This window comes from Choloepus didactylus, chromosome 8 (genome assembly GCF_015220235.1).
Source record: "Choloepus didactylus isolate mChoDid1 chromosome 8, mChoDid1.pri, whole genome shotgun sequence".
NCBI lineage: Eukaryota > Metazoa > Chordata > Mammalia > Pilosa > Megalonychidae > Choloepus > Choloepus didactylus.
In genome coordinates, this window is record NC_051314.1 from 109,130,799 (window position 1) to 109,156,219 (window position 25,421).

Below are 25,421 nucleotides of genomic sequence, written 5' to 3' on the forward strand. Positions count from 1 at the left end.
TTTTGTTGTATTGGAATGATGATGACAGAAGAGAAAATTAGATGATTCAATAATGTATTTAGGAAATAGAACTAGAAGTACTTGGAGACGAATAGGTTCCTCAGGAGAATAAGGGATACGGAAGTATCAAGAATAACTGACTTCTAGATTTTGGGCCCAAACAATTGGCTGGATATTGACTCCATTTATCATCATGGAAAACTTGGGGTAGAAGGTAGAGGAACTATGAGTTTACTTTTGGGACCTGCTGAATTTGAATTGCCTGTAAGACATCCAAGAAGAGGCATAAAATTATAAGAAGGGTCTGAGATAGAAATATTTTGGAGTCTTGTCATATAGATGGTATTAAAAATAAGAGATTGAGTGAGATTGTTCAGTGGGAGAGAGAAGAAAGAGAAGAAATTTGCCAACCAAGGAGTGCCAGCATTCATTGGTTGAAAAAGCATAGAAGAAGGAACAATAGTCAAATAAATAAAAGGAGCAGACAGCAAGGTAGGGTAAAAAATGGGGATTATGCTATAATGGAAGTAAAGAGAAGAGAAAGTTGAATAAAGGAAGGCTTGGCCAAGGTCAAGTATTATAAGGATCAAAGAGTTTCCACTGGATATAGTAATATCAGTTTCATCATTTAATCTTAGAAATAGCAGTTTGGGTGGCAGTGTGTATGGGTGAAAGCCATTGTACAGCATTGAGAAGTAAATGCAAGGTGACTAAGTTATAACAGCAAGTATAGACACCCCTTTCAAGAAGTTTAGCTAAAAGGGGTCAAGAAATTGTAGCAAGAGAAGCAAGTATGGTCCAACTTCCACCAACAACTGTTTGTTTGTTTTTGGAAAGTTACTTCATCTCTTGATTCTGAACCCTAATCTATACGATATGGACGATACTAATAAGATTGCCTACCTGAAATGGTTTGTTGAAGAACTAATACATGCAAAGTGCTTATAACAGTGCTTGGTACTTAGTAAGCACTTAATAATGAGATTATTAGTATCTTGATTTTGAAGAGCATGTTACAGAGGATCTTCTCAGCCACAAAACTAAACTTGGTCTTCAAAAATTTTCTAGCCAGGATCACCAAAACCAGGAAAATCAGAAGACAGGAAAAATTAAGTTCTGTTTATCCTAAATAATCACTTTAATTTTTTATTACTAATACTTAGACCAAGACATCTTTCCCATCCCCCATTTTCTTGTAACCAAATGTATGTTATCGTTTAAGTTTCCTACCATCCCACAACATTTTATTGATGAGATAAAATGCAGTGCTTTTGTTTTATCTGTTGGCTTAAAATTACTATGAAATCATAAGGATACTGTAAAAGTATTGTTTTTAATCAGGAAAGTCATTTATATGAGGAAATATAAGCCATAATTCTAGATAATTTATAAACTATACTGAATTTTCCATATTTCCTGTATAATTTTATGAGATAAAACTTTTTTTTCCACATACTACAACACTAGATTAAGTAATTATTTAAAATATTTTGCTTATGTAGTTACATTTTGCATTTCCTATTTATGTACATTTAATATGCCTTTTCAGTATACCTATTGAGCTTTTCATTTTGCTCCGTTTCCATCTGCCTGTGTTGGGCTGTAATGCATCTATTTTAAACAGGGATATTTTCATGCTACTATTTAAAATGCTTAGTTCATTACCATGGACCCACCTAGTGTCGACTTTTCAAATTCATTTCCTTATTGAGTGTGTATGGTTATGCTATACATCACGTATATCTTATAATAGAAGTGCTTAAACATTTAAAAACTCATTTCAAAATCTTACTCTGTTTCCTTTATTATATGCATTGTATGAAATGTAAACACTCTGAAAATAATTGACTGTGGGTTAAACAAACAGCTGCTAGCAACATCTTATTGCTCTTTTCAGCATCATTCAGTCACTCAAGAGGGAAATGTAATCATTGGTATGAAGAGTAGTATTATTGAAAGAGGCCATTTTACGTAGGAATTTGTGCAATCTATTTTAAATGCTGGAGTTACTTTTCTAAGTTCATAAACAATACTTTACTGGCTATAATGACTGCTAACATTTATATAGCATTTCACATTTTACATGGCATTTTCATGTACATTGTAACATTAAATATTTATGTCATCTTTGCATGTTAGGTATTGTTATCTCCAGTTTGCAAATGAGGAAACTGAGGATCAGAGAGTTTATAGGGCAGAACTAGACCTTGAGCCTACATCCTCTGACTTGACATAATAAATGTTTGTGTTTATTTACTATATTATATTGCTTCTGAGATTTTGGTACATAATTCAATTAATATGTATCTATTACACCTGTATACCAAGTACTTTGGGTATACACATAAAATTTTGCCTGGCTGATAGGTACATACATAATTGTGAATGTTGAAAGAGTTCAGAAATTGGACTAATTTATAATTAATTAATAAGATTTAATTGGGCAGAACAATACATTTTTATTCATTGCATTTCTTTAGTCTCACCTCTGGCCAGGTAAAATATTTTATCAACTTCCTTTTATTTATTTTCACCCTAATATAAAATATTATTTAGATACCTATGATGACAATCACTGCATAAAATTTCTTGTCTTCTAATTTCTGTCAGAATAGAAAAGTTCTACAAACTTGTTCTGTCCTCTTTCTGGGAAGATAAAATGTACAATACAGGACATTTCCCCAAGCAAATGTCTTAATGAAATTCTCTCTCTCTCTCTCTCTCTCTGTACACACACACACACACACACACACACACACACACACACACACACACATATACATATACATATATATTGGTTTTCCCTCTGAAGCAATGGAAAAAGGAAAAAATAGAGATGGTGTTGGGCTCCCATCCCATCACGCCCCCCCCCGACTCCTACCCCTTAACCCCTGATTAATGAATGTGTTCCTACAAAAGGACATTTCTGCCACTTATTTGGAAAGCTTTTCCAAACTTCCTTGGAAATCTGGAATAATTGATGGAAAGCAGAAAAACCTCGAAGACTGAATTCACTGTGGTCTGGACAGTCAGTCTCAAGGTGCTATGAAGCCAGTTCTAAGAATTCAAGGATCTGTCCTGAGGTCAGAATTTCTGCCATGTGGTTGTGGGTACACTCGAGCATGCCGAGGGGGTCCTGGCCCCTGTCTGGAGAGTCCATCTGCAATTTGTCCAGGAAGTTGTCCAGTGCTAGGGTGCTATCCCTCTGGCCTTCAGGCCTGCTGTGTCTGCTACCACCTGCCTGGGGTGGCTAGTGTTGTCGAGGCAGGAAGCTGACATTGATCCAGCATGTTCTGGAAAAGACCTGGCTGCTGGTATTGGACCTCTAGTTGTCAGTGAAACCAAAGGACAGGCTGACAGGCCTCAAGCATGGCGGCTCAGGCCACCTGGACACAGGGCCACTCTCAGTATTCCGGCTACTGCGGATGCCCTGATGACCTGTTCTGCACGTTGGGTCTGGACAGCCTGCACGGGCTCCGTGAGACCGGCTGTGGGCAGGAGGGTCGCCATGGGGACAATCCAGCTGCCCTGTGGTGGGTGGCGTCACTCGCAGAGTGTGTCATGGACTTCGACACCCATGCCCCACTCATTCCTTGGGGCTGCTACTTCAAGCTTAGTTTTTCCTAAAGCTAGCACAGCCTGCCAGCCTTCTGATATTACACGTCATTTGTCAAAGATTTATTTCTCAAGGTGGGCAATAACTTAGAGGAAACATGTAAATATGCTTTCAATGTGGTAGATATACAGATGTCCAGATATGTGTATTTATATGCACGAACACATATCTATTTTTAACACAATCAAATAAACTCATTTTTGCTCTAGTCTAGGTGCTTGGAGAGTTTGGAAAATACTGAGTAAATAAATGATTGTACTGAATTACCTGGCGTATTACTTATATAAATAGCAATAATAAAGTGTATGGCAAAAACTTAGGGGAAGAACCCATTGTTATGCTGACTTTACACTTCCAGACAATTAACAATCTACTCTAGGAATATATTAGCTTCCTTTTCAAGGTTGGCCAAGAAGGAGATGTGAACATATTATATACCTGTAGGCTTCCTATATTGGGATCTTTATGCTAACAGGACGGTTATGTATTTTTAAAGAAAGCGTAAAATACTTAGTGACTCAGGTATATCTACTTGTGCTCCAGGTATGGTTGCAAAGTAAATTAAGAGGATGTTAAATGAGTCTGTCTGAGGAATACATGAGAATTGTGGGAGAAGTGATGACAATTACAGTCATTTATTATATTGAGATAGTGAAAATTAATAGATCAAGGGAAAGAGGCAAATTTGTGATCATTAATATAAGGTGATCACAGTCTGTATTATAGAATGTATATGAGTACACTATTTTAAGTTATTTTAATATTCCAGCATTTACCTCCCATAGTATATCTTAATTGTTTTAGAAGCCATTTAAAATATTTTGGTATGAAGCTTTTCAAACTGCGCTTTGAAGAGAGGTTTGGTAGAATACCATTCCATTCCAGCTTCGCTACACACACACTCACCCCTACCCTTTAAATAGCTTAATATTTCCATTCTTCTTAAATTTTTTGTTTGTTTATATTGTTTTTGTTTTTGAAAAAGTGTTTGAAGGCTAAAAACTTTGAAGGCTACTGCTTTAGTTTTCTTTTAATTAGTTTTAACTAATTTATTATTAGCCCGGTTTTATTTGTAGAATGCCTATTTAAATAGCGTATACTACTAATAAACAATCCATTGAATATATTTATGGTCTTCCAACATTTTGGTGCTTTATGCGTTCATTCATTCATGCATTTATGCATGCATGCTAGACTCAGGATATAGTCGATTGCTGTGATCCTGTTAAACATATCCCTGAAAGCTCTCTAAAGTCAAGTCATTAAATTAAAGACTCTAGTCCTCCCTGATAAGAACTGTTGCTCTTATGTGGATATGTCAGGTTCAGCAATCAAGAACAATTATTTAAATCTCTCATATGCTTTTATAATTTTATAAACTGGAGGTATGCAGGTAGAACTGCATATGTCCCAGACAGGCATGATTATTTGCATTTAATAGGAATCATAGAGAAATAGAATTGTTATAAATTTATTGTTTTGAAGTAACAGAACATAAGTGATGTCTCAGTTTTTCATGACCAGTTTTATGCTCAGGCAGCCTTTCCTGTATTCTTCTGTGCTTTGTCAGCATGTCAGTAGTATAGCTTCCTATTTTTTATTTGGCTTGAAATGTATTTAAATATGTTTTAATTTAGAGGAGGTAATGTGCCCCTTTTTGTGCTTAGATACATCTATTAGAATGTCCTTTATGTAATAGTGAAATTTCCTTAAAAAAATGTGTTTACATTCCTTAAAGCAAAAAAAGTGGGAGCATCTTTAACATTTGTATGGTATTTATTGCACCCCTGCCATGTTTCTAGAATATCCAAATGATAAGGGGGAAATCATTAGAGGCTCTCTTATTTAACATTTTTGATTGGACAGGATCATTATTACATTTTCTTTTGGTGAATTGTGGGTTATTTCCAGTGAATCAAAATGTTCAGGTTGCTGATGAGGTTCAGCCCTTGGCATAATGTCACTAATGATTTCTGCAGTTCCTTGAAATAAAGCAACAGGAAAATCTATCAACAAAGAGATATAAATGGAATATTTTTAGATCAAAAATAAGATTCAAATCGTTTGTCCTGGAAGAAAAGGACAAAAGTGGGCAATTGCATACTTGATCACTTTAAATGCAATCAAAATGGCAGTGACTGACTAATTGTCAAAATAGCATCTAGATACATGGAAAAATGGAGTGGTAGTTATATTTGACAAGGATTATTGCCATTATGAACTTAATAAAGAGGTTCATTATGTTATGAAAGCAGTGGCTAGTTCATTTTTTTTTTTTTTTCAAAAACTTTAAATATATATGTATATATTTCAGCTTTTGTTCTTCACTGGTATATTTTTCTTGGAGTATGCCTTCAGTAGACACCTTTTTTTTTCGTGATGCAATTCCTAACCTGGAAACCTTAATGCTGTTTCTGAAGTCTTAATGGAAAGGAATAAAACATTTGAAGGTGTGAGTGTGTGTGTGTTTGCACAGAGATGAGAGTAGGCTATAAAATTTATGGTTCCATTTTGCCAGAGATGAACTCTGTTCTTCTGATCTTTAAGGCTGTTTTTCACCAGTGACTAATTGCCAAAATCAATGGTTTAGATAGTTCTCTCTTTTTCTTTTCCTCATCACCTTTTTTTGAAACTTTCTCCTTCCTAGTTTAGTGCCTAACTCACCATATCACACAGCCTTTCATACTTACGAAATAAAAATCTATATACTTTTTATAGATTTTTACCATACCTTAGTGCAATTTCCATCTCTTAGTAGGATTCTCTACTTAGGTCTTCTGTCATTAGGACAATTAGTGGAATTTATCACTTTTCCCACCAAAAGACTCCAACTTCTGCCAATAGTATCACTTTTTTTCTGTGGACTTGGACACTCCACCACATGTTATTTTTTATACTTTAATACTAGTTTAGGGAAGGCGTCTTTGAGGAAGTACCATTTATACTTTCCAGGCTTGAAAAACAGATTATGCCATGGCCAGGAGGTACTGTTACACACACACTGAGTGTCCTGAAGCCCCCTGACTTTTTTCTGCACGTAGAGCAATGCCATGAGAACCACACAGTGGGAGTAGTTGCCCATCAACCATATACAGTGGTGGTGGGAACCTGTGATCTGCTGTGTGTTATGGCAGTACCAATAAGGGTGACAGGTGAGGGATCAAAATTGTGTTTTGATAGGGACTGATGCCTGAACAAATCTTCCAGGATGAACAGAAATTAGCCTGATAAATTGGGGAAGGGAGTGCAGGAAGATGTTCCAGGAGGAAGGTATAGTTAAAATAAAAACATGGAGGGAATAAACAATAGGCTATAGCTGGATCATGAAGTTTATTGTATGTGGGTAGAGATAAAACTGGATAAGGAGTCTGGGCCAGGTCATGAAGAGTCATCGATGGCATGTTAAAAACTTTTGATTTTGAATATTTATTGTCTCTCAAACTTGAGATATATGCAGACCTCTTTGAAAGAAAAAAAATATATATATATATCCCCAAGAGTATAATTACTAGGGCCTTTGAATCTCAGTTAAAGAAACACTTACTCAAGAACTAAAATTGTTTTCTATGGAAACATTTTTAAATTGAGGATTATCATTGAAAATGAAAATTTGGAACTTTTTAACAGGTAAAATAAATTTTAATAATTAAAAAAGTTGCAGAGAACTCACAGGTCTATGAAATTACATCTGCCTGGAATCTGCTGACCTCAATTTGAAAAACATTGTGTTGAGTTGGGCAACTATTGGAGAGTTTGTAAGTTTAATTAGATATATATTTCAATGACTTAATTTATATATATATTTAACTTTTTGATAAAGTAATGCATTCACATTCAAAATAAAGAAAATATATGAAAAGAAAAAAGTATACAGTGAAAAGTTTGTATCTCACACTGGTCCCCCATCTGTCCAGTTCCCGTCTCCCCTGCCACATTATAACTATGTTCATTGAGTTTTCTTATGTGTCCTTCCACAGTTTTCTTTTAAACATATAAGCAAAACAAAATATGATATGTTACTTTCATACTTTTTGTACTGTACTGTAGTCAGCTCTCAGTCATGCACCTTGCTTTTTTTGCTTAATCATATTAACAATCCCTATATTAGAGATTTTTCATGTCAATGCTTATATAAGTTTCTTGTTCTTTTTAAACAAATGCGTATTATTCCATTCTGTTGTTGTATCCCTACTTTATAGCCCTTTGGGAGTTACAAATCCTTTGCTGTTGCAGGCTGTGTTGCAGTTACTAACTTTGAATATATGATATGTAAAAGTGTATCTTTAAGATAAATTTACAGAAGCAGGATTGCTACTACAAAGAGCATATGCATTTGTGATTTTGGTAGATATTATCAAATTGCTTTCCACAATGGTATCAATAAAAAAATTTTACAGTAATATACGGGTGTCTATTTCTATAAGTCATGAACAGATTGTGAGTGTTAGTAACTTTTGCTGTTTTAACAAACAACATCACTGATGATTTCTTTTTTCTTGCATCTTTTACATGAGGCTTCTAGTTGAGCCATGGGTCAGCTGCATACTGACTGAACTGGACTGTACTGGGGTTGGTCCATTTGGCACCATCTCTCTTCTGGTTCTGAGACCCAGGCTGATGGCCTAACCCCTACGTGGGATATGCTGTTCTTGTGGTGATGGCAGAAACAAGAGAGGGTGGCTGAGCCAAATGAAACAATGACATTTAAAAACTCCATATTCCATTGATAAAAGCAAGAACATATCTAAGCTAAAGTCCATGGGGTAGGAAGTAACCTCCGTCTTCAGGGAAACATAGCAAGAGGCAGAATAAATTATTTATGAGTGAAAAATACAGTCTGACACACAGTGTTAATCTTTTTTTTTTTTTTTTCAATTTTGCCAAGCCAATAGGTTAAAAAAATGGTTATCACATTGTTGTGGTAAATTGCATTTCAAGCACCTTTCATCTGTTTAAGAAACTTATCTGTTCCTTTTCTTTGTATGGATTATATTATTTTCTCATTTTTCTAGAGTATTGTTGGTCTTTTTCTCATTATTTCAAACAGTTTTTTATATATTATGAAGTGATCCCTTTTCTTTGATACGGGTTGCATATATTTTCCCCCAAATTATCATTTATCTTTTCATTTGTTTATGGTGTGTCATTCAAAGGTTTTGGTGTTTATATAGCTGGATTCATTAATCTTCTTTTATGGCTTCTGAGTTTTGATTCATTGCTAGTAAGAACTTCTCCAAGGTTGTATTTGAGAGTTTGTTCATGTATTCTCCTGCTAGATTTATGGTCTTGTTTTCTATGTTTAAATACTTGATCCACTTGGAATTTATATTCCTGTTTGAATTGGTCATGGGGTACTCATAAAGCATTTATTAAATTCCATGTGTATCATTTACCAAATAGGAGATACCAAATTCCTGCTATGCGTTTGTGTTTATTTTAGTATTTTCTTTTCTATTCTATTGGTCTTTCAATACATTCAATACCACATTGTTTTAATCATTGAAACTTTATGTGATGTTTTAATTTAAGGTAGGCTGAGCCTTCATTCTTCTTTTTAGAGATTTTCCGATAATTCTTGTTTGCTTATCTCTTCATATAAACTTTCGCATTAATTTTTCCAGTGCTGTAAAAATATGCTGGTATTTTAATTTGGAAGTCACTAAATTTATACACTAATTTAGGGAGAATTAATATCTTTATGATATTGATACTACCTATTTGGGAGCATAGTATGTCTTTCCATATTATTTTAAACTTTTATTAATAGGTCTTTTATGTAAATGAATTTTTATTTTTAGATATTTTGGCTTTTGTGTTACTAATGCTAATTGAGGTCTTTTTTCCATTATCTCTATTAACTGTTGTCACATATATGAAAGCTATTGATTTCTGCAAATTACTTTTGTTCCCCACTGTAATTCTGACTTCTCATAGTGCTTCTGGTGGTTTTCAATTGATTCTTTAATGTATATTTTATTAACTCCAACCAACTAATTCTAAATTCTTCAAGTTCAGAAATTGGTGATCTTATTTTAAAATTTTTCTTAAAGTCCCCATAGATTTTTGTTTCCCTAAATAGCATTTTTATCATTTTATCTTGCATTGCAGACAACTGTTAGAAATTTCTCTCTGGTAGAGTGGAATAGATATTAGGTTTGTAGTCAGAAGATTTGGGCTCAAATCATTGTTCTGCCTCGTACTAGCTATGTAACTGGAAGTCAGCTGATTTTTGTCTCTTACTTTCCTTTCCTTCCCTTTTTTGTTACAAGGAACTAATATTGGTAACTTTGACATCCCAGAATTGTTGTGAAAATTAAATAAATTAATCTATGTGAAAATTATAGATTTCTAATTACTAAGAACTTGATACTTGTTTATCAGCAGAAGTGAATTTCCATATCCTAAACTAGATCATACATTTCTGGAGAAAAATATTGTCCTTTTATCTTTGCATCCCCACATTTTATCAGAATGCCTTGCCCAGAATAGATCCTCAGAAAAACATTAGATCTATTAAATATTTTTTTTCTCATTGTGTGTTGTACAATTTAGGGTACATACTCAATACTAGACAGGGTTTATTAAGTCAACTTCATTAAGATTAACAATAATGGTCTGCCTCCACAGACGAATAAATCTGAAGTTGGATTCCAAAACCAAAATATATGCTTTTGTTTTCTTAACAAGTGCTTAGGTTGTTGGCAATCTGGCAAAGGCTTATAGACTTGTAGTCTATACTTTGACTTTAATTGAGATATAAAATGAATGTTTGTGAATAAAGACCCTTGATTTCCTTAGAGTTAATTAGTATTTAGTTGTATTTAGGTGTTTTTTTTTTTTTTTTAATGCTAATAACATTAGATAACTGAACAGTTCCTCAACATCAGGGCAATTTATAAATATTAATTTATCTTTAATATGTATGAAATGATGCAGTTTAACATTGAATTTTAATATATAGATGGTCACCATACAGGCATAAACTAGAGGTTCTATAAATGCTTATTGAGTAATTGAATTAATTAATTAATTAGGTCTGTTTCCTTGTATTTTCATCATACGCAAAACTTGACCAAATTATTTTCTTAATTGTTTCAGTAAGACATTTTTGTTAACAAGAACATAAAAAAAAGAAGTTGTCTATTTGGCAGGAGTTCTTCACAGTGTCCACAAAATTCATTTTTAAAAGTAGCTTTCTTGAACACAGTTTGCTTATCACGATTTCTAACATTTCAATGTTTTAGTTTACCTTTGGATTTTTTTCACTTGATGTTTTGATATATTGGATAAAGGCAGAAACCCATGCATTTATCCTGTCTACCACCACCACCACACACAGACTCCAAGCACTATTCGGTCATGCACCTGTGGGGTGTTCATTAGCATAATAACAGCTTTAATTCTCTAATTGAATTAGGGAATTCACTTATAAGTAAAGTGAAATTGTACTTATCAGAGACAGTGAAATATGTGACTTACAAATTTAAGCACAAAAAATGTTCAAGAAAACAAAATTGTCAATTTATTCATAAACTAGTTCTTTTGAAAACATCAAGTCATTTATTGTGATTTAAGTTCTACTGGTCATTTTAACTTTATTGAATTCAGACAAAGTAACTTTAATTAATAAAATATTTGTTTTCCTCTCCTTATATTGCTGTGTGACTTTGGAGTTATGACATACTTTAATGGGTTAAAATGAACTATCAACTACGAGGAACAGTGTTAAAACTTTTTTGAACTGAAAAAGGGCAAAAATTTTATTTTGTGGAAATTATACATTGATTTATGAAAGAACAGCTTATATGGGCAAAATTTTAGTGTTGATGAAAACCTTAGAAATCATCTTCCCCAATTTCTTTTTACTTTCAAGCTGAGTGAGATGGTGGAAATGCAGGCAAGACCACAAATCATCAAGGAAGAGGCAGTGGCCCTCCTAGAGAACAGGCCTCCTGACTTTCATTTTAGCCTTGATTCTTCCCCCAGCGCTATTCTAGATATAAGTAGATTGATTATGAATATTGTTAATAGATAACATTTTTATTTACTTTGAATAAGACTTATTTATCTCACTTTGTATGCAAAGAAGATTACAGAGAATAGACAAGTTTAGTCAACTTGAAAATGAAGCTAAGTGCTCAAATGCATTCGTACTTTACTAGCTCTCATTTCTACTGATTTGTTAATATTAAAAAAATATAAACATCATTTATAACAGAAAAACATCTCTGAAAAATGAGTACTAAAATATTTTGCAAACGTCTTCTAACACTTAAGAACTCAAGCAACTTTGTAGCGCTATTATAGTGTCACTTTTCACTTTCCTGCTGTGTCTAGGTAATTTGTCAGTGCAGTGTGTTTCTTTTATTTCTTTCCATGTTGAGTAATTATAACATGGGAAGTTAGGTGGCCAAGAACATTTTTTCAAGGTTTAGTATCGTTTGAATGATTTCTCTTCTCATGGTTATATTGCTTCTTTACTCAATAGAAGCCTTCTTGATTTAGGGAAAATTCATAATCTTTTCATCCTCATGAACTGACAACCATTGGACATCACCACATATCACAAGGAGATGACAATTGCATAAAAAGAAGCATAAATTCAGTTGGTCTTATATACCTAATTGACCTCTTTCCATGAACAAACTGATTCTGTAAGCCATAAATTCCATTGCAGGATGGTTACGAGAGGACCAGAAATTGACCCCTGCATTTTCCCTGGGATTCTAGAAATTGTCAACATATTAAGAAACATAATTTTTAGAAATTATTCCTAAAAAGACAGCCAAAGTTCATGAAGGGTTGATTTAATTCTGGTGTTCATCATCACCATAAACAGGATGAGGATTTACTAACGTATGGTTTTATTCTTTAACTGTTTCCAGTTGTTGGATAAAGAACCATCCTTTATATCAAGTTATTCATGAGAGTGAGGTAGTCATCAGTCAACCCCAATTTATCCAAAGTTTGGGCCTTCAATCAGCTTTAAAACACATCCTATGTACTCAATATTTAATTACCATTATGTTGTATTTGAGATAAAATCCATTGCTTTTTGAGAATTTTGGAGGGGAGATAACATAACTTTGGTGTTCCCCATCTATGCACTAGTTGTGGGACTGCAGGCAAATTAACTTTGTGTGTGTTTTTGTTGTTGTTGTTGTTGTTTCTTTTCCTGTAAGCCACAGTTTCCTCATTTGTAATTGACGTAACTGGAGTACATCTCTCATATATTTTTTTTGAGTATTAAATGAAATGATGCATTTTATATGCATCACAGTGACCAGGAGATAGAAGGTGCTAAAAAAAAAAATAGCAGCTATCAATTTTAAATTATTTCAAATTTTTTTGAAGAAGGAGATCAGTGATAAGATATCTAACAGTGAGAGCAGTAACTGGAGATGGCATCATCTCTTTGAGAGAAGTATGAGACTGAAATTTCTAAGATGAAATAGTTATTTGAATATGCTTTCTAAGGGCACTTAATGTATATATCCTAAATAATTAGCCAACAAGATAGAGAAAATGAGGATAGAGAAACCTTGAAAGTGTACTCTATTGTATGCCAATTCCCTGGCATAAATGTATTATGGGGAATTGAATTGTAAGTATTTAAAAGAAGATAAGGTATTGAATTTTTTAGGTGGTTTCTGAAATGATCCAATATTACAAAACTCTGGTCTACTCTAGTGAATGGGGAAATTTAAGCAACATGTGATAGGTCAATAGTGAGCTCACCAGGCATCTGGTGAATGGCTCGCAGATGTACATTGGTTGGAAGTAACTTTCTTTGAAAGGAGGGGATCTGGGTTTTTTGTTTGGCTTCGTTTGGTTTAGTTTAGTTTTTAAATGTTTTTGTGGCAAACTAAATAACAGTGCAGAAAAAAAAAAATAGGTGAACATTTTCTAAATGCCCCTTGTATCAGGTTTGGTCAATATAAACATTGGTATTGTCTACCACTAATATATTTAAATTAATTGTGGTTATAATACCAAAGTTTTATTTCTGAAAAATAACCTGCCACATTCCATAAAATATAAAAACTGTAGCTTAATGGGTAGGGACAGATACAAAATATTAATGTGTAATTTGTACAAATAAATACATACTTCGATTTCAGTTATTAGAATAGAAACTATTTCAAATTCTGTCTTAAAATAGCAGCATGAAAATAGGTCCTCTTAAAACTAGAATACTGACGACTTGTGTGATACTACGCCGAAAAAAGGGGTTAAATTTGGAAATAAATTGGCTATGATCCTAAAAGTTGTTAATATTCTCTTTGAGGATTTCCCAGCTGTGTTCTCTCACATATCTTATATTTCCTTAGCCTCTGTTAGTCTCTTTTTATATTTGCAATGGAAACAACATGAGCTCAAAGCACATTTTTTTCAAGTTCGTTCTATTTTCCATAATACGGCCACTGTAGTATCAAGGAGACTCATTAAATGAAAAATTGTTTTATAGGGTTTCTGTAGTAGTGTGTGCTTTAGTCTTCTCTGAATGTGTATTCGTAGATCATATTTATATTTCCAACCACTTTAAGTATTGTTCAATTACGTTTTCACCATTGTGTTTTGTTCATTTGCTTTTTTTTGTTTCTTTAATTTTTGTTTCCATTTTTACCTATGAGGTCTTGGATACTAATCAATTAGTTTGAAGTCTGACCTTATTTTTTCTATTATATTTGTTATAAAGGTTTCTTTAGTTTTTCTTTTGAAACTTTAGCACTTAATATAGCACTTAAAAGATGCCCAGTGAATGTTTGTTTATTAACTGAATAAAGATCCTAAAGTGTGTCTCAGTCCACATACATTATGAAACCTTCTAGAATCTTACTTATGACAGTTTATCGAACATTACCTGAGAATAACAGCTCTGATGTGGACAATACTAAATGTAACCAATCGAATATCTTAAACTTTTCAGACAATTGATAAACAATTTAGATTATTTGCATACATTATATGCTAGTCATTGAAACCTATTTAATTTAAACATTTTAACATTTAATAAATATTAAATTACAAAGATGATATTCATGAAGCAGTCACTTAACAGTAAATACTGGTTTGATTAGATTACTTTGATCATTTAATAAAGTTAGCAGTTATCAAGATTCAGCCAGAACATTGTGGAACTCTCTTCTCTTTATGCTGGAAAATCTAAAATCTTGCAGAAATTTTAGTTTGCAGTATAGAATTCAAATGTAAGAAAAGAAAACTTTTACAGCCTAAAGAGATACTGTTTAAAGGTTTATTCATTCAACTATCAAAGAGATTACTAACTTGGACCAAATTTAATTTTTAACAAATAATTACCTGAAAGCATTTTAGGTCACTTAAAAATCAGCACCATTTTGGAATTTTCATTCCAGAGAATCATTTTATTCTGCATTATGGTGTCACAAGTGAAATAAGTACATAGGAGATCTGATTTCAAGTACCAATAGGCCACTAACCATTTGTAAGAGTTTCAATTCCTTTTGCCCATGTTCAAACACTGGGAAAATCAGGGTTGTACATAAGGCACTCCTTTCTATGCTGTATTGATCCATGAGCTAATGTATGTGAACAAAATTTCTTATGAGCTCCGGATTCCATTAGTACAAATTTTCATTACTAGGATGATCATTATTATATTTGGCAATTTTCTGTCTAGTTCTTAGTCTAATTCAACTCCTTCAGCAGAGATGATTGTACAAGGTATATATTTTTTGAATTGCTACAGGAATGCTTATAGAAATAGGTTGAGATCCTAAACTAACTGCGATCTCATCTAACATTTTCATTTATGTTCTTTGTGTTTATTTGGCATATGTATACTTTTAAATATATTTATTAAATGTGTCTAAAATAAATATTCTGATATGAACATCTTCCCTTTAAACTGTAGTTGGCCTTAAACAATCACACTCTGTTTCTTACCTGCTCTGGTGACTTTCTGGATTAGAGTTTCAGAGAAACAACCAGAGGTAGTAGCTGTGGCAAGACAGCAGCTGGGACCATACGGATCTCAGCATCCTGCCTTATGGCCATTATCTTTGTTTCTATCTTTATGCTGCCACTAAGTCTCCTTCTTGTGCTCTCCCTCTGTCTTCTCCTCACTGCCTCCTCCTCTTCCTGACTCCAGCTCCCATTGCTCCCCGTAACTTACTCTTTCTTCTTTTTGTTTCTCTCTATTCAGACAAGATGAAACAAGGTTTCCTAATTTGGAAATTTAAAAAAGATATTTTTGAAGTGTGTATAGCTACTATTTCCTAATTCCCATAACCAAGGATAATAATAGAAGAGAAATATTATTTTGTATACATTATCAATTAGAGTGTATTAGATTGTAGGTCCCTAAAGGGCTGGAAAAAAAATATTTAAAATAAATGTGACAGTGTTTTCATTTTTATATGTAGGAGTGGGTTGTTGCTGTAATAAAAAATAATTTGAGGCTAATGACTAAAAAGAATAGTGAGTAATATCCTTCCCCCTTCCCCAACTGCTGAAAATGAAAATCATGTCAGCATCAAGTCATTTTTGCCACATCCCTTGTTAACAGCTTTTTCAGGGTGGGTCATAATTCTGTGTTTTGTTAGTGTTTTAACTCCATAGTGACATGCTTAAATCTTATTCCACATTGATTTTGTAGTATATATACTATATATTTTAGGTTACCCTGTGAATTAAGGTGTTCATTATTAAGTTGTCAACTTTGTCAAAAAATTTATAAACTTTGATGAAGAATACATATGCAAATAAAAAGGTTAATAATTCATTTTGCTATTTGGGGTATGTGTGTGGTGTGTCATTGCATATGTCTAAAAAAGTAAACTTACTGTCTGCCTGTCGCCAGGAAAAAAAAAAAAAAAAGTGGGACCTAATCAAACTGCTATGGGGTCAACCCTTGTGGTTTTAAAGGCCCTTAATGTTGTCCAGCTGCAAAATAAAAGGAATGGGGAGGGGAAGTTGGAAGGAGTGTAGGGGGTTGGGGGGGAATGTGTGGAAAAGAACAGGGAGTCTGGCTTTTATTTTTATTTTTTTTAAGTGAGTTCAGTGCCAGCCTGGACATTGGCTGTGCAGACTATTGAGCCATTGTCTGCTCCATTTCCAGAATAGCCCCCAGTTAATCACTTCGGCTTTGAAGGGAATTTCCTCGTGGAATTCTCCACAGAAAATCTAATCAACTGACCTGCCCTCTCAACAATGGAAGGCTTTTTTTTCTCTCTCTCCCTTATTGGGGCGGGCTCTGTAATGTAGCCTTTTGTGCAGAATGAACCCTCCCAGTAGGAGTGGAGAGCTTGTGTGAGTGACTGAGTGTGTGTGAGTGTGTGTGTGTGTGTGTGAAGAATGCACACTATCTCGTGTTGGTGAGTGAGTGCTTACTCCCTGACCAGATGCTGCCGTGTCGGGGCAGCCACCATCTCTGCATGCCTGACTGTGTAAGTGTCTCTCTCTGTGTATGTATGTGCCTCTGTCATTTCATGTCAAAGGTACATTACCTGATTACCTTCCTCGCCTGCCAGATTTTTATCTAGATAATTGGAACTGCTATGGAGGCTGTGCCTTGCCAGCCAGCCTAGGATCTGTAAAGCCATAGTTTGTTCACCTTGTTATCTGTGGCTGCCTGGGCAGAGGAAATTAAAGAGATCCACAGCCAGGGAAGCGCTTCCTACCCCTGACCTCCGCAGCAATCCCAAACAGGACAGTTTATACAGTTTATATTAGAACCACTTTTTTTTTGGTTTGGTTTGGTTTAGTTTGGTTGTGGGTTTCTGTTCCCCCGTGTGTGCTATTTTGGCATGTGGCTATCTATTCCCCTCTACATCGCACATCGTGTTTTATGGAGTTTGAAGCTGAGGAAACTTTGGTTGGGTTGCCAGGACGTTCACACCACTTTGTGGAAAGCACGAGCTAACAGTGAGACCGACAGAGTGAGTGACAAGTTGTTTACAGGTTTCCTTGAAGGGGCCTCTGCTATATTTCAATCTGTCAAAGTTGCTTTTCTTCCCTCAGAACAATGCCTGATTGTTGTGTGTGAGTGTGTGTGTGTTTCCGTGTACGCACGGAGAGAGCCTAGAAAGGGGTGAGAAGGACTAACAATTCTTTGTGTAAAAATGCTAGTACTAACATTCATTTTTTTCTTAATTAGTTAATAACTGCAGTTTAATTGGGGTTCTGTTGTGATACAGAGTTCCCTTTTAATCAGCAGCAAATGCATTTTAAAAATCATACTGGTGTGTGTATGTGTGTGTGTGAGAGACTTTTATTATTTAAAGGAGCATGGGAGATGTGTTAAATGAATTGACTTCTCACATTCAGTGATGTGTAGAAGAGAGAATTAAAAGGAAAGGACAGGCACCCTGAGGTTGTCTAGAGCCTAGCAGCCGGAGCGTGCAGCTCCATGGAGGGGGAGCGGCCGGACCCCGCTGCTGGAAGTGCACTACCCCTTTAAGAGAGAGACTGGTCAAGGAGTCTAGGAGAGGGAGTGAAGGGGAGGAGGAAGGGGGGGTTGGTAGAGTAAGAGAGAGAGAGAGAGAGAGAGGAGAGAGAGAGAAGGATAGAGGGAGGGAGGGAGAGAGTGTGAGAGAGAGTGAGAGAGAAAATCAATTGGTTTAGAAGGTTTGGACTCACTTGACAGGTTCAGTTGGAGACGATCATAGGTGGCTGCTGTGACAAAGGGAAATTGTGCTTTTCCAGCATGCTTACTGACCCTGATTTACCTCAGGAGTTTGAAAGGTGAGTACAGTTTTCCCCCCTAATATATTGAAGTACAACTCTCCCATTTTACAGTAGACTCTGAATCAATTGAAAGATGTCCCCCCCCCCCACCCCCAAACATGTTTGTTAGAGAAGCTTTTAGCTAGTGCTTCTGCAAGCTTGTTAGCTGATTTTTGTTGTGGTTGCCCGGACAAAATTGAACTGATTTGCAAAGTCTCCGAGATTTCTGCTAATGTTTTTAGGTTGCTTCCTATAACAGGAAATTAAATGAACATTAAGCATCTCTCCCTCTCTCTCTCCCACTCGCTGCTTCTCTTTCTAATGCACTTGCATACTTTCTTCCTTCTTTGAATCTTTTCCCCCTTCTACACCTTTTTAAAATGCTTGTGTGCAGTGTTACCATTTTCAGCATCTCTGTCTCATGTAATTTCTGGAGTGACAGAAGATTGTAGTATTGGTTAAAACGGAGGCTATAAGTTCCTATTTGATCCTTCTGTAAAACTTTGGAAGCAGCTTAGTAAAGCACATGACCTTCTGTTGATATAAGAGAGCTGATTTTTTTTTTAAAGAAAATTTAACATGACAACAATCTATTAATGGATTACTCTTGATGTGTCAAAAAAGAAAAAAAAGGGAAACGGGAATGATCCCTTTCTAAGTTTTAGTAGCCACTTTTTGCGCTAGCTGTCTTAAACTGAATTTTGATTTACTGTATTTTTTTCCTTTTTGTTATGATGTGAAGAAGTGTATTTGTAATTAAGTTGTTCCTTTTTAGAGAAATCTGTGCAATATCCTTGTGTTTGATGTCCCTGCAACTAAAGCAGGGCTTTGAAAGAATTTTAGCCCTCTTCATTTTCCTATAAGTACACATTGCAATTTTAAAATTTGAGTTCTTATCCCAGCATAAGTTCAGTTTTGTGAACTATAAATAGAATTTTGTTTGCCATTAAAAAATTCAAACTTTGCATTCTGTATGGTGATTAAAAAAAAAAAGCTAAAAAAAGCCAGGATGCATGATACCCAGGCTTTTTTTTTTTTTTTCATTTTCATGAAAGCTACCTTCTGTATAAACATTTGTTGTATCTGAGTATGCAATGCAAGCTAGGTGCTAGACCAGCTGGTTAAAAATATGCTAAGTCAAGCTGTTCATCGCTCAAACGACTGAATTTGATATGAAAAGACGAAAAAAGAAAGGACAAAGATTAAAACATTCTAGAAGTGAAGCAATGAAAGAGAAAGAGTATGGAGAATAAAATGATGGTTGAATGTGGTCATATTTTAGAGAAGCCAATATGAGGTCAGGGATGAAAGTAAAATAGCCATATATAAAAACATATATATATATATGTTTTCTTTTTTTCCTCTTTTTTATTTTTTGTTTGAATTAAGGTACACCCTCACTAGATAAGCTCATTGAATGATTGAGAATGCTTAACAATTTTGAATTTTTTTCAAGGTGTTAAATATTAATTTTTTTAATTAGTTATCTTTTATTTAGAAATATAGCCTTATTTACCATGTAGAGGTTAAAGTTATTTAGACTGGAACATGCTTTTGCCTGATGTCACAATTTGCTAATTTAACACAGTAAGTTTTCTAGGATGTTCAGAGTAGTACCTAAATGATAAGCTTCTTTAACCCTAATTATACTTTTTGAAAATAAAACTCTGTGATTTTTAAGCCTGTTACCAGATTGTTCTTATAAAAAGGTAGTTACATATAATAGACTGTAGGCTATTTCTCTATATAGTCAAGCTTCCGTGCTGTGATCTTTATTGCACTTTTTCAATTATCTATTTTTAAACTAAACTTTTCCCTTCCCGTTTTGATGCTCAAATCTCTTCCTTTTTTTCTCACCTTTTCTCACCTTTCTGGTGAGAATTCCATTTTTGTCATCCAGAGGCATGCTTTTCTAACTGGCTAATTAAATAAGCAATCAATAATCAATAGGGTTGTTAGTATGGACAGCATATTGGGAAATATTAGTAGCTAAAATGATTTTGAAAAATGTCATATGATATAAAATTTCTTAATAATTTCCCCTGTGGTTGTAACTGGTAATACATACAAATCATTACTATTTGTTTACATTGAATTTATATGGGTGAGTGTATCTATAGTCATCCACATAAAGTATATCATGCAGATTCAGTATTGGATACTTACATGTACCAAAGGAGGTATATAATGTAATTATACTATCATATGTAATCAGCATTTTTTTTCTTTTTCGTCTTCTTTTTTTTTTTTTTTTCCTTTTGAACTGTTTGCAACTTTCATTGTGTAGTTAGGTCATTTTTATTGAGTGTTAATTTTTATTCTATTTGCTCATCTTCTAAAGATGGTTTTTGCACTCAAACTTAAAAGTCTGAAAAAATTTCTTAATTCCTTTATGTAATATTGAACTTTGCTCTAGAGGATGTAATAAAGTTGCTTGGGGTTCAGCAGTGTAGAAGTTTTATGTGATTTTTTTTCTAATTGCCTCTTTTTTTGTTCTTCCGAACCTGTAGACTATTCTAAACTTTAAGGAATATTCAAAACTTAAATAATCAGGAGCAAAATTTAGATTTAGATTTGTGCATCATCAGCCCCAGAAAGGAACATATTCAATACTGTCAGACTAACTAACAGTTGTTAAGTCATTTAGAAGTAGTAACAATCTCATTGTCTGATAAAAAATGTCAAGGAGGTGGAGTAAATTGAACTGTGATTCTTAGAAGTTAAGTTGAAATACTTTATTTTTATTTTAAAGCATCCCCTTCATAACTGATTATGATTAATGAAATGCGTATACTCTCAGGTGGGAGGCAAATAGGCAAAGTATGTTCTAAAGAATTTGTAAGAAAAATCTGTTACATTGTAATATTTAGAGGAAACCTAACTGGCAACATAATCTCAGTGTTAGTAATAGTGTCATTATTAGGATGAACATTTGAACTCTCCTAATTTTTTAAAAATCACTGAATTTATTTATAACTGAATGTAAGTAATGAAGAATTGTGTATGTGACAAAGGTTTTTTTTCCTTTGAGAATACCACCTATTTCTTGATAATTCCTAGAATGGAAATATTTTAAAACAATTGTCTTAAATTTCAATATTGTTTTGATTCTGATGAATGAAAAGTATGCAATTTCTGATAGTCTATCAATAATATTATGTTCTGTTTCTTTTATATTTATATTTGTCCTATTTGATTGTAATGTAATTGTTTTCTGAATAAGTTACCTGTTGCACTTTCTACCTGGTTGATGTTAGAGATTTACTTAAAAAGCACCTGTACAATGATTGCTTAAGAAGGCATTTCTGCTAATGTCTAGGGGAAAAAAAAATGTTGAGATCAAATGTAGTGGAATAAAGCAGATTAAGTGTTTAGCATCAATTATTTGATTGCTTCTCTCAAAATGGGCGAGGAAAACAAACTATTTTCTAGATGTTGAAGTGAACAACTAAAAGAGTAAAACCTTGCTTACTATTTATTTTATATTCCCCCTCAAAGTTATTTGTGGGTCATACAGTTTTTTTTTTTTTTTTCTCATTAGAAAACTTTCAAAGTGATTTTCTAAAGAAAGCTATATACATCAGGTACTATGAAAAATTAATTTGCAAAATTGACATGAAAAATTACTTCCATTGAGTTATGGGAATATCATCTCTCTGACATTAGTGAACTTTAGTTACTTAAAGTTTGACCATAGTAATAAAATATTCATAACTAGATAAATTTATAAAGCTTAACTAGAAAATTCTTTTTAAACTACTGTACTTAATGAGTGATGAGTACAATCAGGTTAGTAGGTAACCTGTAAGTGTGAGTCAAAGGAAAGTTATGTGTTCACATTCTGTCACTTAATGACAACAGTAAAACTGTAAGTTCCATATTATGTTTTCAGGAAGTTCCAATATCTGCCTTTATTCCTTTTATTTATTTTTCATTTATTCCTACTTTATAGAGGAAAAGTATCTGCAACTGATTATAGATTTTAATTGCCATTTCAATAATTCACAAGTTACCTGAGCTAGGATATTGGTTTGGAATGCAGCTTGCATGAAGCAGTGGATAGATCACACTTCTGTCACACTTACGCTGGAGTTCTGTCCTGAAGCCTTGGCAGACCAGACTAATTACAAAGAACAATTAAGGGTTAAATGTCAGGTGGCATTGTATACTGCTCAGGGTTTAGCAAGTTTGATAGAAATAGAAATGTGTGAACATTACGATTACTTCTCATGTTGGCACAGTCTTATCTTATATTTCCCAAATATAAGAAACATATGATAAAGTATTTACTTGTTCTTAGGGCACTCTTAACTAAAATCTGTATATGCGTCATACATGAGAAACAAATAATAAGCCCTGTTCTCTTTCTTAAGCACATTACTCCTTCATGGAGTTGCAAGCTATTTCAAATGGATTAAATTCATAATGCATTTAGGAATCAAAATTACCTTCATGGGTAAAGTCTGATTTTTATTGCCCGCTCTTTCAACTATCAGTTTTTCAGTCATCTAATGAGTATATTGTATAATGCAGATGTGCATTATGTAGGTTGAACCCCTCCCTTTTTGTAGGTTAGCTAGGTAAAGCTGGTGGATTTTTCTTTTCTTCCATAATTTGTTATTTGTTTATGATTTTAATGAGGTTAACCACCAGTGTGGGAAATAAAACAATCTGGGTTTTTCTCTTCTATTAATGCACATTTAGTTCCAATATGCCAGGTCTTTGGCTCAGATGGCAATCAGGTAATTAAAGATGTTCAAGGATGTAACCAAAGAACAAAATATCTTCTTCCTAATGGAAAAATTTTGTTGTACAAGAATTGTACTACAGCATAGCAAAGTCTTTCTTCTTTCCTTCATTATTTCCTTCTTACTTTTTATTGATTGATGGCCTCATCATTCATAGTAAATATAAAATTAGATGAACATGATCAAGTGATATTTCAGAAGAAAGATATATTTTAAAGATTGAAACTATTCTGCTTAAGTAAACTGTTTATTTGGGCATACTTTAGGAGAATTCCTCATGGTCATTTTAATCAGAAACTGATAATGTTTCAGAAGACCATTTTTGTCCTTTCTGACTCCTGTGTATTCTCTTGCAGCTTGGAAGCTGTTCTTCCTTCCCTTAAACATTATTCTCTATTTACTAGTTAAGAGTTCATGCATCTCCTCTGGAGATACTGTGGCGTATGGTTCTGCTTGTCCAATAGGGGGGGTGTTACATTTCTCCACATTCAGTATTCTTTTCCCTTGGAGCCTGAGAGTAAAACCTCAGCAGTGCTCCCTGCCTTTGCCAGCCTGAGGAGTCAGAGCCTCAAAGTTGTTACCAGCTCTTGCGCCTTCATTGTAGAGCTGCTTTCTGCTCAGTGGGCTGCCGAGAAGGACCAGACCGAAACAAGATTTAGAAGAATTCTGGTGAGAACTGTTTATAAGGATATGGTATTTTAAAATAATGTAGTAAACAAACAGAATTGTGGCATAAACAAAGATAATTAGCATAAACAATGTCGTTTTAGGACAGGTGGTTTAAAAAAACAAACAAAACAAAAAACCCAAATATGAACCCAACTTGAATGCTGCCAGTTTGGAACCACTGAACCTTAATCTGTACTTCATGAGAATTACCCAGGTTTGTTGATAAACTTTTAACATGCTTTTTCTTTTTCTTTTGTATCATTTTCGGGTCCTTATGCCCTTTTGTCACCCAGCTTGAACGTAATTAATCTATTACAAGGTAGTTTAAGGACTTTTTGCCCCTAAAACATGACAGAAGGATAGTCATAGATATTTGAAGTCAGTGTCGAACCTTTAAATCAATTCAAAACCGAACTTGGATTTCAAATCTCTCTTCCTTTTATCTAAGTAACGTTTCAGTCTCTTGGCTCTTTAGTGTTCATTCATTTACTTTTGCCTTGCCTTAAAATTCAGAGATTCCTTTGCTGTGGCTGAATCATCACTTCTTCAGGTGTTTATTCCTAAGTGTTGCTTATTTCTTCTTACTATTTTTCTCTATCACTTAGTGACGGTGGTACAGCAGTGTAAAAATGTTGCTGGTGATCATGCAATATGAGGATGCTATTTACTATGAAACACATACCCTAAACCTACTATGCTGTCATGATGAATTTTTATCTGGAGACATTTAGGTTTATTGCTAAACGATGTTTTTTGTTAATGCCTTGTGCTGAAATATTTTGACTTAAATGAAATGTGGACTGTGATGAGTGGAGAGCAATTTATTTTTTTTGCATGAAGGACCAAAGTTCTTTATTGAAGTCGAAAAGATTTTTTTCTCTTCACCTTCTCATAGAGAATGGGGACCAGGAATTTAAAGTGGCTATGTGTGGTGTTCTGTGGCCCTTCTCTTTGCTGAAATGAAAGCATTTGTGAATGAGTGTTGGTTTCTTGGAGTTATAAAGATGTGTGTAAACTAGTAAACCGTGTCTCATTCATGTGCTGTGGAGATTTCTCGTACTTCAGGGACAAAAATAATTTGGCTACTAACGAATCAGGGCTACCTGCCAGTGCCAACACATACTGTAGGTAAGAGTAACACTATAAAGAAAAGCTGCTGGCAGCAAATCCGTAGAAACTTTCATATGTAACGGCGTTTCTATTTCTGCTCTTCACATCTTTGAGAGAATGTGTTTTAGAAAAGAAAATGTTAAAAAACAGAAGATATGATTTTTCGTAAAAATGTATGTGTAGCTCCAGTTTAATAATCCTCATTGTAGTGATGCATAGGGTTTCATTATGTTCTATGTTATACCTGCTTTCCCTACCTATCCCAAACATTTCTGCCAGATTGAAACCTAAGAAGCAGATGCCTTGTGAATAGATGTAATATGAAGAAACTAAATTCATTATACAGGTTCCAAAATAAAAATAACAGCATCAAAACATTGTATGATTTTGATATTGGAAGTTTTAGAGTTACTAAGTTGGGACACTGAGTAGTATTCTCATAATTGACATGTCCTCTCCGTTAGGACTTCAAGAACATTATTAGGAAAAGAAGAGAAAGGGTTAATCTGCTTTGCCATGTTGTTAATTTCTTAATCTAACAAACAAACCCAAATCATTTTTTTCTTGGC

General features: G+C 34.1%; 1 protein-coding gene across 13 annotated transcripts in view; it reads left to right on the plus strand.

Annotated features, from left to right (window-relative positions):
* Positions 1 to 25,421, plus strand: part of SOX5 (SRY-box transcription factor 5) — a 1,020,679-nt gene that overhangs the window by 600,544 nt on the left and 394,714 nt on the right. Inside the window, exon 1 of one of the 13 annotated variants that reach the window (XM_037846155.1) lies at positions 18,183 to 18,343. The exons of the other annotated variants lie outside the window; for them this stretch is intronic. Coding sequence (XP_037702083.1) covers positions 18,306 to 18,343 — 38 coding nt within the window. The 5' untranslated portion in view covers positions 18,183 to 18,305. Of the gene's footprint in view, positions 1 to 18,182; positions 18,344 to 25,421 lie in introns of those variants that run through there. 13 annotated transcript variants of the gene reach the window in all.